The following is a 13,110-nucleotide window of genomic DNA, read 5'->3' as shown; positions in this document are numbered from 1 at the left end:
CACCTTGAAATCAGCACGAATATATTAAGACTTTATCCAAAGGTATTAATTTTTTAATTAAACTACATAATCAATCACTAGTATCTGTGAACTTGAAACAATTCAGATGTGCTTATCCTATATACAGTCTAGTGCAAATCAGACCAGAACCTGAAATACGTACATAATTATGAAAACATACATAGAATTATGAACCAAAAAATGTTATTTCCCTTTACCTCCATGCATATTGGAAGGAGAAGTAGTAGCAGTATAAGTGCATGAAATCTATTCTATCTAGGAATCAATAGATACTGTTCAAAATCAATAAATCCAGAATTAGAGGTATAATCATATTCTAGTGATTACTTCTTTTATATATAAAATATACAATATATATACACATACTATATAGAGTATATACTATAAATATAAGTTCATATAAATACATTCTCTATTCTCTCTCTCTCTCAAAGTAATTATTAGAACTAAATAATGATTAAAAGAGAACCTTTCTGGGATGGGATTTTTATTATAAGATCTTCTACTATTTGATTTACACATGTATGTAATCACTTAACTTTTAAAAAAATTTTAACAATTTCTTCAAGATAATTCTTCTCCATGAAGTCCCCCATTACTGAACCTACTGACTGTCTGCTAGTCAGCATCCTTTAACACTATCTTCAGTTTGGATAACACTGAATTGTATCTGTTGGCAACACTATGCAGCATTTTCTTCAGTCTTTTTATCTTTATGCTTTCTATAATTCAAAGGTAAATCCCAAACCTATTTGTGAGCAAGGGTTATGGTTTCTAATTCTATTTATTATTTATAGCACCTTGTGGAGGGGTGGGCAAAAACAATTTGCAGGTTTGACATCCAAGAATTCACTGAAAATGACTTGAAAAATCCTTCAAAAAAGGAGAAACTGACAATGAGATGCTTAATTTTATGGTCAAAGTCAATATAAAGTTCATGTAAGAAAACAACCACTTACCTTTAAGAGCTTCACAGTGCCTTTTAATTGCTACAGGAGTCAAATGCAGAAAATTGGGGATCTAAAATAGAGAAATTTAAAGGACAAATTAGCTAAATGTATTAAAAATATAAAGAAGATAATTTTCTCATAAAACTAAATCACAAGCCCAGCAAACCATGTAGTAAATAAAATATGATAGGTTTTTTACAATATTAATTCTATGTCACAGATATTGTCAATTCAAGAAAAGAATTTCTTAAAATATAGATTCAGTATCATGTAACTTATGATGATACTCTGATGTGTCTTCAGATTATAAAAATCTATCTTCACCTTTTACTTAGTATCTTATGATGACAATCATATTGGAAAAACTAACATCATTTTTATAGTATTCTTCCTGCCATGAATCTACAGGTATACATATATATTTCCCTTATAAAACTGAAAGGACTTGAGGACAAAAAGACTCTCATCTAGTGGAAAACACGGTTCATTTTTCATTGTACAACTTTTACTATATGTTTAAGCAGTGGTCCCCAACAGTTTCATGGAAGACAATTTTTCCATGGACCGGGGCGAGGGGGATGGTTTCGGGATGATTCAAGCCCATGACATTTATTGTGCACTTTATTTCTATTATCATTACACTGTAATATATGATGAAATAATTATACAACTCACCATAATGCAGAATCAGTGGGAGCCCTGAGCTTGTTTTCCTGCAACTAGACAGGCCTATCTGGGGATGATGGGAGACAGTGACACCCGAAGTGTGTTGCTTACGTCCAGTCTACTCCGTAATCTTGTTTTGGTTGCTGTCACTGCAGAAAACCCTGCTTCACAAAGATGAGATGTTGCAGATGGAAGCAGGTTTTTCAGTGCTTTTGTGGCGATCTCAGGATAGTCCACCTTGACTTTAATCCAGAACATATGGAGATTTGAAGTTGTCTCCAATATACTTTTAAGGCCACTGTCATTTGCGATCTCAAGCAGTTGATCCTCTTCTAGCACGGACAACATCGATTCACCTGGCTTATTCACAAATAGGTCATGGATCCATTCCTTCCCAGTTCAGGGGTCTTTTGTAGTTGAGAAGTAATGCTCAAACTGTTTTGAAAGCTGAGATAGGTGATCACGTACCAGCTGGGGGAAAGAAGCCCTTGGCTCAGTCTCTTTCAAAATCTCTGCTAATGGCCGGGCGCGGTGGCTCACGCCTGTAATCCTAGCACTCTGGGAGGCCGAGGTGGGCGGATCGTTTGAGCTCAGGAGTTCGAGACCAGCTTGAGCAAGAGCGAGACCCCATCTCTACTAAAAATAGAAAGAAATTATACAGACAGCTAAATATATATATAGAAAAAAAAAATTAGCCGGGCATGGTGGCGCATGCCTGTAGTCCCAGCTACTCGGGAGGCTGAGGCAGGAGGATTGCTTGAGCCCAGGAGTTTGAGGTTGCTGTGAGCTAAGCTGACGCCACGGCACTCACGCTAGCCTGGGCAACAGAGTGAGACTCTGTCTCAAAAAAAATAAATAAATAAATAAAAAAAATCTCTGCTAATGTTTGAAACATGTCAAAAATCCCAATGTTCACTCGTTGTGCCCAAAATTCCAGTTTGGCTTTGAATGCAGCCACTTTTTCTGCTGGCTTGAATACAGTTGTCATTCTCCTCTGAGGTGACAGATTGAGTTTGTTGAGCAGGTTGAATATGTCACACAAGTAAGCAAGTTTTGTGACCCATTCTGTGTTACTGAAATGTGCTGCCAGTGGTTACTGTTCTTCTAAAATAAACCTCTGGAGTGGCTTCGTAACTCTAAAACTCTGGCCAGTAATCTACCTTTATAAAGCCATCTCATTTCTGTGTATAAGAGAAGACATGTGTGCTCTGCATCCATCTCCTCACAGAGCTGTGCAAACAGATGTTAAGAGCATGTACTTTAGCCTGGTTGATAATGTTAAACACATCCTGCAAAACGTTGTTTTTAGTTCAGGTGACATTTTTCAGCTAGCCAGCATTTCTGCACGGATAACACAGTGCATAGACTCACATTCAGAAGTGGCCTCTTTGACCCAAAGAGTGAAACCAGAAAGCCATCCAGTCATGGCAGCTGCATATACCAACACAAAATGACCACTTCAGTTTTCCTGATAGGTAATCATTCAGAGACTTGAATAGTTCTGCAGCTGTGGTGTTGGCTGGCAACAAAAGTGCACATAACATATCCTCATGCACATCCTCTTGAAAAATATCACACACACACACACACAAAAACAAGCATTGTTGCCTTGTTGTCAACATCGGTAGACTTGTCAACCTGGATCGCATACCACAGTGACTTATTAATCCTTTCTAACAATTGTGTCTCAATATCCTCTGCTGTTTTATCAATTTGTCTAGTTATGGTGCTGGTCGAAAGAGGAACACATGCCACCTTTTGAACTGCAGTCTCTCCTAAAAGTTCACAGCAAATGTTTTTGGCAGTAGGCAGGATCAACTCTTCACTAATAGTAAAGCGCTTCTTAGCTCTAGCAATGCAGTTAGCCACTAAGAATGATGCTCTCAGTGCAGACACATTGATGAAGTGGTGTCCTTCAATAATTGCTTCTGTTCTTCGTGATCATGTTTTTTTTTTTAAGAAAAAAAACTCCAAAGGCATGTCTTTTAATGTAGGGTGCTTGGTCTCCATGTGGCAAAGCAGTTTTGAAGGCTTCATGGCTTTGTTGAATAGCCGGTCACAACATATCATATAAAGCGGGCTTGGAGAATGTGAATCACCTGTTGCAATGAACCCGTAATTTAAGTAGGACTCTTGGTATTTTCTTTTATTAATAAATGCAGCTTTCATTTTGTTGGCAATATTAGAGTCTTCCGCTGTCTCATCATTGGGTCTTTCCCCCTTTTCAAAGAAGCTCTCCAGTGACATTTGTTATTTACACATTTTTGCTTTGGTTAGCTTGTGGGCTTACCAAAACTGTGACTGAAACAAGAGCGGAGTGCAGAAAAGCGGCGAGGATGGAAGTGGTAAATAAAATAATGGGGGTGGGGAGGGCCATACATGGACTAAAATAAGCATCAGATTCTGACTTAAAGCCTGCCACCAGATGCAGCTTAATTGTCACTTGCCACTCACTGATAGGGTTTTGATATGAGTCTGCAAGCAATTGATTTATTATGGTCTCTGGGTAGTCAGACCTCTCTGCTAATGATGATCTGTATTTGTAGCCACTCCCTAGTGCTAGCATCACTGCCTCAGCTCCACCTCAAATCATCAGGCATTATTCTCTTAAGGAGCATGCCACCTAGATCTCTCACATGCACAGTTTACAGTAGGGTTTGGGCTCCTATGAGAACCTAATGTCAACGCTCATCTGACAGAAGGCAGAGCTCAGGCAGTGAGGTGAGCACAGGGATTGGCTGTAAATACAGATGAAGCTTCACTTGCTCGCCTGCTGTTCACCTCCTGTTGAGTAGCCCAGTTCCTAACAAGCCACGGACTGGTAGGTTGGGGACCACAGTGTTAAAGAATACCATCTAAGATATGCGTTCCCAGATTAAGCATTTATGTTTTCTTTTTTTGTTGTTTTTTTTTTTTTTTTTTTTTGAGACAGAGTCTCACTCTGTTGCCCAGGCTAGAGTGCCGTGGCGTCAGCCCAGCTCACAGCAACCTCAAACTCCTGGGCTCAAGCAATCCTTCTGCCTCAGTCTCCCAAGTAGCTAGGACTACAAGTATGTGCCACCATGCCCTGCTAATTTTTTCTGTATAGGTTTTTAGCTGTCCGAATCATTTCTTTCTATTTTTAGTAGAGACGGGGGTCTCGCTCTTGCTCAGGCTGGTCTCGAACTCCTGACCTTGAGCGATCCTCCTGCCTCAGCCTCCCAGATTGCTAGGATTACAGGCATGAGCCACTGTACCTGGCCTATATTTTCTTTTTAAAACCTATAGTTCATAAATCACTGTAGATTCTATCAAATGAAGCGTTTACTGTAACCTATTTTGCTTCAAGAAATATAAAGAAGGAAAATTTGGTGGATTATAATGATACTACTAAATAATATTCTATCTTTCTGGACAGAAAGTTTTAAAATTCCTTTTCACCTCCCAATTCTCACTCTCAAATTAGGTGATTTCACTTTTCTTAGTTCTACTGGAAAGATACACACAGGACTCACTAATTACATTCTTAAATGCTTAGGATTCTTTGAGTCTTCTTTACCATGGATAATCAAATTACAATATCCATTATGACCTGGACAAATTTTTAAGTTAAAATACGATAAACTGCTAGATACCAAGCCTTGAAATAAAGGAGGGTGGAAGCAGGGGAAGATCAGCATTTATTTAGCCAATGAACCAAGAACTTATCTTACCTTTAAGAGTTCTAGATTTCCCTCCTTTGCCATGGGCACGCCCTTTTTTACTGGATAACCCATTCTAATAGGAAGAGGTACCACAGACGGTTTAAATGGCGCTGCGGCAGGGTAAACACTAGGCCAGTCCTGGTCAACAGCCATTTTCTCTGTCCTAGGAGGTAGTGCCTAAGAAACATAAAATAGTTTCATATTTTAAACGGAAACATTCTTTAATTTTGAAGCAAAAAAGCAGTTACAAGAAATTAAAGCAGAACTGCAACCTATCTCGAATCTAACCTCTCACAAAGCTGCTGTTGTTAAAATGAAAAAACACTAAATCTATTTAAATATCTCTGCATGCTCTCCTCAGACCCTCTGGCAAGGATCCCCTTTCCTTTTACATTTCCTTCACTAAAAACTTCTCTATTTATTTAACTAGACTTTTAGCAAAATTTTTACATTTTATTTATGAAGGAGTTAATATATTTTTGAAATAATCTCTAAAACTGCTTGGATGGAAGTCAATATATGAGGGGACGTTAAAAACTTGGAAATAGGAATATGGAAAATAAAGCATAGGAACGTGGAAATAAGTAAATTAGGGCTAAACTGATTGAATAAATACATAATGAGAAATTATATGTCTCCTAGGCTCAGAGACAAACTAGTACTTGATAGTTTAGTCAATCGCATTTTTTTTAATTGTAATAAATAGGAAGGGATGGCCAGCATACAAAAGTAGGGTTTAAAGTAGCAAAATTCAGCAATGCCCATCTGAGCAATATCAAAACCAGTGTTGTATATGTCTTAGAAGCAGGTAATATTCCTGTGAAAATGATTGGTCTAAATGATTATAATTTGGTATCATTTAACATCCAACTAATATGCCTTTGTTCTGACTCCATGCTCACCAACTGACCTTATAGTTTGGATTTCTCCATAGAGATGCCCACAGGGTGAGACTAAACTGGTTAGATTCATGCATACATCCCAGGCTGCAAGGCTTTCAAAGCCATCGTCAAAAATAGTTCTATATTCTGATTTATACACCTGTTTCCTGGGAGTGTGTGAGTGAGCCCACCTCTCAACGATGATCTATTCTTTGAGTATTAACCAAAAAAACAGTCAAAGGTTAACCCCTGCCAGGGCTGGAGCCTGTAAACATGATCTTGTAAAGCTTTCTCTGACAGCACGCTTTTGCCTCATAATGAATACATGTCTCACGTTAGAACTTCAGGAACCATTAAGGTAGTATATAGTGAAGTACAAATGTTGTTTACCTTTCTTTTCGACAGCCTTTCAGTTTTGGATGTTCTTTCTGTTGTACCCAAAAGACAACATGTTAGTTATAGAGAATTTTACAACATACAGTTCTTCAAAATCATTCATGATCCCATTATTCCAGTATTAATATAACTTAAGGTATTTGGTGACACAAAAATGAAACAGTAACCCATTTTGTGTAAGCTCGAGGACTAAAACCATCTTAAGGAAAACAAAAAATTAGAAATAGCTAAGAGAATTCTCTAGTTATTTAAATGTAAAGTTTACTGTGATTGCTGATATAGTGAACTCATTATCTAAAGAAATATTTTCAATACATTTTAAGGTTCACTTAAATAAACTCACTCTCCCAAGTTAAAATATCTAGTTAGAAATTAAGTATTTTGAATCTTTAAAGATACTTGGTTTGAAATGTTCTAACTATATATACACTTGTTCATATCTGGAATTGCTCTATTCTTTCTACCAAAAAAAACTCCTTTAGTTTTTCCTTCCCTATTGCATATTAGAATTGCCAATGCGACAGTAATATAAATAACAAAAATCACAGCCATTCCTAATAAATCACACACGACTGTAGAAGAGGGTAGATTACTTACTTACACACAATAAATACCTTTTAAAATATTATATAACCTTATGCCTTTCTAAATAAATGCTTTGCTATACTAAAATAATAACAGATATATTTACTGAGCACTTTCACATGTAGATACTGTGCTAAATGTTTTTTGTTATTACCTCATTTAATCTTATTCATTACACCGAATATAAGTACTATTATTATCCTTATTTAGAGGTCAGTTATAGTCAAGAAAACTAAGGAGCAAGGATTAAGGTGACATTAGCATAGTGTACACAGCTCATCATACTGGCAACCACTATGTCTACCTTCATCTCCCTTTAAAAGGCTCCACTATTACACTGAACTTCCAGTACCAGGCCTTTTAGTCTTTCTCTGAACTTTCTATTCTTTCTGCTTGGAATGTGCTTCCCTCCCATCTGCCTAGCTCCTGCCCCCCATATACACACCACTTCTTCATCTGACAAATTCCTATTTATCCTGCAATATTCATTCATTCATTCATTGAAAAATCATTTGATACTGCATACCAGAAAATAAGAAGGCAGCAATGAACAAGACATAATCTTTACTTTGACAGAATGTAGAGTCTGTCAGATAACACAACTTTTTAACAAGTAATTTCAATAAACAGTGATACGTATTATGGACACATAGAGCAGAGAACGGAACTTCGTCAACTAGTTGATGTGATAGTTTATTTTAGGTGTCAACTTGACTGGATTAAGGGATACCTCAGTAGCTGGTAAAGCATTACTTCTGGGTATGTCTGTGAGGGTGTTTCCAGAGGAGAATGGTGTATGAGTTGGCAGACTGAGTGGGGAAGACCTGTTCTCATTGTGGATGGGCACCGTCCAATCAGTTGGGGGCCCAGATAGAACAAAAGGCAGAGGAAAGGAGAATTCACTCTCTCCTGGAGTGGGGACACTCTTCTTCTACCCTTGGACACCAAAACTCCAGGTTCTCCAGCCTTTGGACTCTAGGATTTACACTAGCACCACAACTCACCCCACCCACCCGACTTCCCCACTGGGACTCGGCCTAGGGACCGAGAGTTACACCATCAGCTTCCCTGGTTCTGAAGGCTTCAGACTCGAAGTCAACCATGCAACAGAATCTCTGGGCCTCTAGCTTGCAGATGACTTATCAAGGGACTGCTCAGCTTCCATAATCATGTGAGCCAATTCTCCTAATAAATCCCCTCTCATATATTTGTCTATCTCTGTCTACATCTATATCTATTCTACTGGTTCTGTCTGTCTGGAGAACCCTAATACAGTGGGGAAAAATCTCCTGAAGAAATTAACCTTAAGCTAAAACCTGAAGGATGAGCACCTATCTCACCGAGTCATGGAGACAGGTAGGTAAGAAAGAGAGTTTCAGGAGAGCAAGAGAACACAGAAAATCAAAGTAAGTACACAAATTCCCTATGGCTGAAATTTAACAGTAGAACAGAGAGTCACTGAAACAAGAGGGAAACAATACTTAATAGGCTTCTCAACTATAATACATCCTTGGCAGAGCTCTTGATTTCCTTCTTCCAGTCTTCCCAATCCCTGTAAATGGTATTGCCATCCATCCAACTGCTCAGGACAAAAATCTCATAGGCTTTTTTGAGACTTGTCCTCAAGCCCCACATCAAATCCATCAGTAAGTTCTATCATCTCTACCTTCAAAATATATCCCAAATCCAACCACATCACCTTCTCCACTATTCACCCAATCCAAGTCACCATCACCTCATTTGGACTACTGCAACAGCCTCCACACGCTTCTCTGGTTCCGCTCTTACCCCAATAAAGTTAGTTCTCCACATAGCAGCCAGTGATCTTTTGAAAGTGTAAATCACCTTATATCACTTCCATGCCCTGTTCAAAGCCTTCCAATGTGATCCCAAACTCAGAATAAAATCCAAGCCAAAAATCCAAACGGAATGCCATCAAGCCCTTATAAGATCAGGCCATCACTTAACTCTATGACGTCTTATACTATTACTCTCTCTTTTGCTCAGCTCCAGCCACGTTGGCCTTCTTTCTGTTCCTTGATCACACCCCTAAGCTTGTTCTCACTTTTGGGCCTTTGCACTTGCAGTTCCCTATGACAACAGTGCTCTTCCCCCAGACCTTTGCAGGGCTCTGGGCTCTGCTCAAATGTCACTTCCTCAGAGAGGTCTTTCCTAACTGCCTTATCTTATCCTACCCTATAGCCACTGCTCCCCCAATCCATCATTCTCAATACTCTGCTTTATTTTTCTTCATAATACTAAACACTACCTAACATTTTGTTTAGTTCTTTACTTGTTTTTACTCTGGTTTCCTAAAAGAATGTAAACTTCATGAGATTAGAGACCTTGCTGTATATCCTTAGTGTCTACACTGCCTAGCATATAGTGAGAGTTAAGTATTTGTAGAATGAAACAATGAATGAAAAATAAAAAATAAACAAGTGTTAAGACTAGGAAGAGCCACTATGAAGTATTAAGGAATTTGTAATTTATATATATATATATATATTTTTTTTTTTTTTTTTTTTTTTGTTGAGACAGAGTCTCACTTTGTTGCCCAGGCTAGAGTGAGTGCCGTGGCGTCAGCTTAGCTCACAGCAACCTCAGACTCCTTGGCTTAAGCGATCCTACTGCCTCAGCCTCCCGAGTAGCTGGGACTACAGGCATGTGCCACCATGCCCAGCTAATTTTTTCTATATAGATTTTTAGTTGACCATATAATGTCTTTCTATTTTTAGTAGAGACGGGGTCTCGCTCAGGCTGGTCTCGAACTCCTGACCTTGAGCGATCCACCCGCCTCGGCCTCCCAGAGTGCTAGGATTACAGGCGTGAGCCACCGCGCCCGGCCTGTAATTTATCTTAAAACAGTGGAAACCCTTTATAGATTTTGAACAAGGGAGTAGCAAGACAAGATCTGCATCTTGAACACCTCATTCTGGCTGTTGTGAGAATTCAATTCAGGAGAGCAAGGAGGAAATAGGAAACAGAAAGGAAACTATTGTAGAAATGAGGGATGGTGGCCTAGACTGGGCTGTTGATAGTATGAAGAGAGTAAGTTGGAGATATTATAGGAAGCAGCACAGATAGGACCTGCTGATATCCTGACATGCCCATCCCTTGGCTGAGCCTTTCCAGACTCTTGTCAGCTCTTCCTTGACGCTCCCCTGTCATTCTTCACACTTCTATTACAGCACCTCTCACTCTACATAGTACTTCACCATTGAAAAATCTGTCTTTTCCACTAGACTTCTCCGGGGCAAGCGCACTATCAAGCATTCCTATAACCTGTTACATAAAAAGGTCACCCCATTTGCTGGCCTGGAATTCAGAGCTGCAGTTTGTTCTGGCACAGCCACATGCCTTTCTTAATGTACGGGAAAATCCATGGTTCCACACTGTACCATAAACACTACTGAGCACCAGCAACTAGAGAGAGAACCCCAGAAGGAGCAGTTCCCGGGGTAGGGAGGGTGCCAGCTTTCTGAGCAAGCGTCCAGAGGGCCCAGAGCAGAAACCAACGGCTAAGAGTAAGGGGACGCGGGCGCACAGGACAGAGCGACATCCGCAGCTTTCCTATGGGCGGGCTAGCAACAACCTGGCAGAGGACGTACCGGCCTCCCCAGGGCGGCGCTGGCTCAGCCACCGCCGCAGCCATCGTGGGGTCGGTCTTCCGCCCTCGCACCTCCCCCACAGCCCGGAGGCAACGAGACAGACACTCACGCGGGCTAGGAGTGGCCGCGGACACGGCGGTGGAGAATGCACGCAGGGTCCTGGCTCCCGGCTGCAAGGCCAGCCACGCCATGAGATTGGCGGCAGCCATGGCTGCGCGGACGGCGAGCCGTAGAGGACAAACGTGTTCACCGCCAAGGGGGCGGGCCTGGGGCCGGAGGCTCGGGCTCACCGGCTCTTGCCCCGCCCCTAGGATAGAGAAACAGGAAACACGTGAGTCTGCGAACTGAGCGCGGGAATCAAATGTGCAGGAAGCTACCCCCAAAATAGGAAAAAATAATGACATGAAAACAAAAAGGATCTTTAAAAATTGAATCAGTGAGTTCCAAGACAATTGCAAAGGAGGACTATAAGGGATGGGGGAAATGTGGCCCACAGAGGTATGCGTCCAACCTCACAGGACCCAGGAATTAGGCCGTCTACCCCAGGGCCCTGATTCTTTGCAGTTGCTACTTTTCTACATTTATTTGATTAAAGAAATCCTAAACTAATGCAAGTGATATATGCCAAGGGTAGAGACGCAGTATTCCTGTAGTAGTTAAAAGGATGATCCCTTGAGCCAGACTGCTAAAGTTTGAAACTTTATCATTTCTAGGATTTGTGATCTTAAGCAAGTCAATGCCTGTAATCCTAGCACTCTGGGAGGCCGAGGCGGAAGGATAGCTTGAGTTCAGGAGTTCAAGACCAGTCTGAACAAGAGCGAGACCCTCGCCCCTACTATAATAAAAATAGAAAAATTAGCTGGGCGCGCACCTGTCGTCCCAGCCACTCGGGAGGCTGAGGCAAGAGGATAGCTTGAGCTCAGTAGTTTGAGATTGCGGTGAGCTACGATGATGCCACTGCACTCTACCCAGGGTAACAGAGCAAGACTCTGTGTCCAAAAAAAGCAGAAAAACCCCCAAAACTCTGGGTACAGTATTGGCATACAGTGAACATTGTGTGCACATGGCCTATAACTTAATGATTTGGTTAGCTTGTTCATGATCAGGTTAGAATTACAAAAAGTCAGAACTCATCAGGACCTGGAAAATAACGTTTATCCTTTAATGAACGCTCTTCTCTTATTTTCTACCCTAGAATGGATTAACATACAACTGTTAATAAAATTATCCCCTTTTCTTAAATCAGAGTACAAAATTATAATAACAAGAACTGGGAATAAACACAACTGACTTTTAGTAAGCATACAACTAGTAGAGCAGAGGTACGCAGGTGTCCCAGAATATTCTAGCTTTGAGTATTCAGTGTGCCATGGGCATCATTCAGTAAGGAGGGGGATAAATGGCATGAGATGGACAAGAATTTGTAATAATCACCATCCTCATCTTTTCTGGACTCTTCCCTTCCCATCATTGCTCCAAAGCAGAAGCATTGTGTATTGGTTTCCTAGGGCTGCTGTAACAAGTTCCACAGAATAGGTGACTTAAAACAACAGAAATTTATTCTCTTACAGTTCCGGAGTCTAGAAGTCAAATTCAGGTGACTGCAGTGTTAGTTCCTTCTAGAGGTTCTGAGGGAGAATCTGTTCCATGCTCTTCTAGTTTCTGATGGTTGCTGCCAATCCTTGGTGTTCCTTGGCTAGTAGATGCATCACATCAACTTATGCTTCCGTCCTCACATGGTGTTTTCTCCTTTCTTCTAACTATTCTTAAGATTAAAATCATAGCCTTTTTGGTGAGTTGGATGTGGGGTTTGAATCCAGGATCTGCTTCTTTGTGATGTTGGGCAAATCCACCTAACCCCTCTGAATTCCAATTTCAAGGAAAATGGGAACAATATCTTTCTCAGGACAGTTGTAATTAAGTGAAACATGTTTCAGAAGGCATGATATAAATAAATGGTGGTCACTGGAATTAAGCTAAGGGTCAATGCAATAACCTCTTTTTCGCTGTCAAGTCTGTATATTTTAGTAGATAAAATGCAAGCCCCATACCATAGAAATTTAGGGGCAAAAAGAATATGATTATATTCAGAAACTTCTTAATTTCCGAGCAAGATGTTAAGAGACTTAAGTTTCTTTTCTACTTTGCTGTGGTTTCTGTCTTTTGTTTTACTCTCTCCCTAAGACTAAAATGGACAGATGGCCCGAGCTAGAGGAGCCAGAAAAATACTTCTTATTGTTTTCCCTGGCATCACGCACAGTAAATTTTATTCTATATTAAAAGTTAAAAACTCATTTATAATGCTATCAATAGGCAA

The 13,110-nt window shown here is 40.2% G+C and overlaps 1 protein-coding gene across 1 annotated transcript in view; it reads right to left on the bottom strand.

The window, feature by feature from the left end:
- MRPS35 (mitochondrial ribosomal protein S35) overlaps positions 1–10,995 on the bottom strand; it is a 39,074-nt gene extending 28,079 nt beyond the window's left edge. Inside the window, exons 1-4 of the mRNA XM_069490215.1 lie at positions 10,903–10,995; positions 6,592–6,629; positions 5,330–5,497; positions 981–1,041 (exon numbers count right to left, since the gene is read on the bottom strand). Coding sequence (XP_069346316.1) covers positions 981–1,041; positions 5,330–5,497; positions 6,592–6,629; positions 10,903–10,984 — 349 coding nt within the window. The 5' untranslated portion in view covers positions 10,985–10,995. The remainder of the gene's footprint in view (positions 1–980; positions 1,042–5,329; positions 5,498–6,591; positions 6,630–10,902) is intronic.
- Positions 10,996–13,110: the final 2,115 nt, after the last annotated feature.

Source organism: Eulemur rufifrons, chromosome 16, assembly GCF_041146395.1.
Source record: "Eulemur rufifrons isolate Redbay chromosome 16, OSU_ERuf_1, whole genome shotgun sequence".
NCBI lineage: Eukaryota > Metazoa > Chordata > Mammalia > Primates > Lemuridae > Eulemur > Eulemur rufifrons.
Note: the sequence above shows the minus strand (reverse complement) of the source record. Positions and strands in the feature narration are given on the sequence as shown.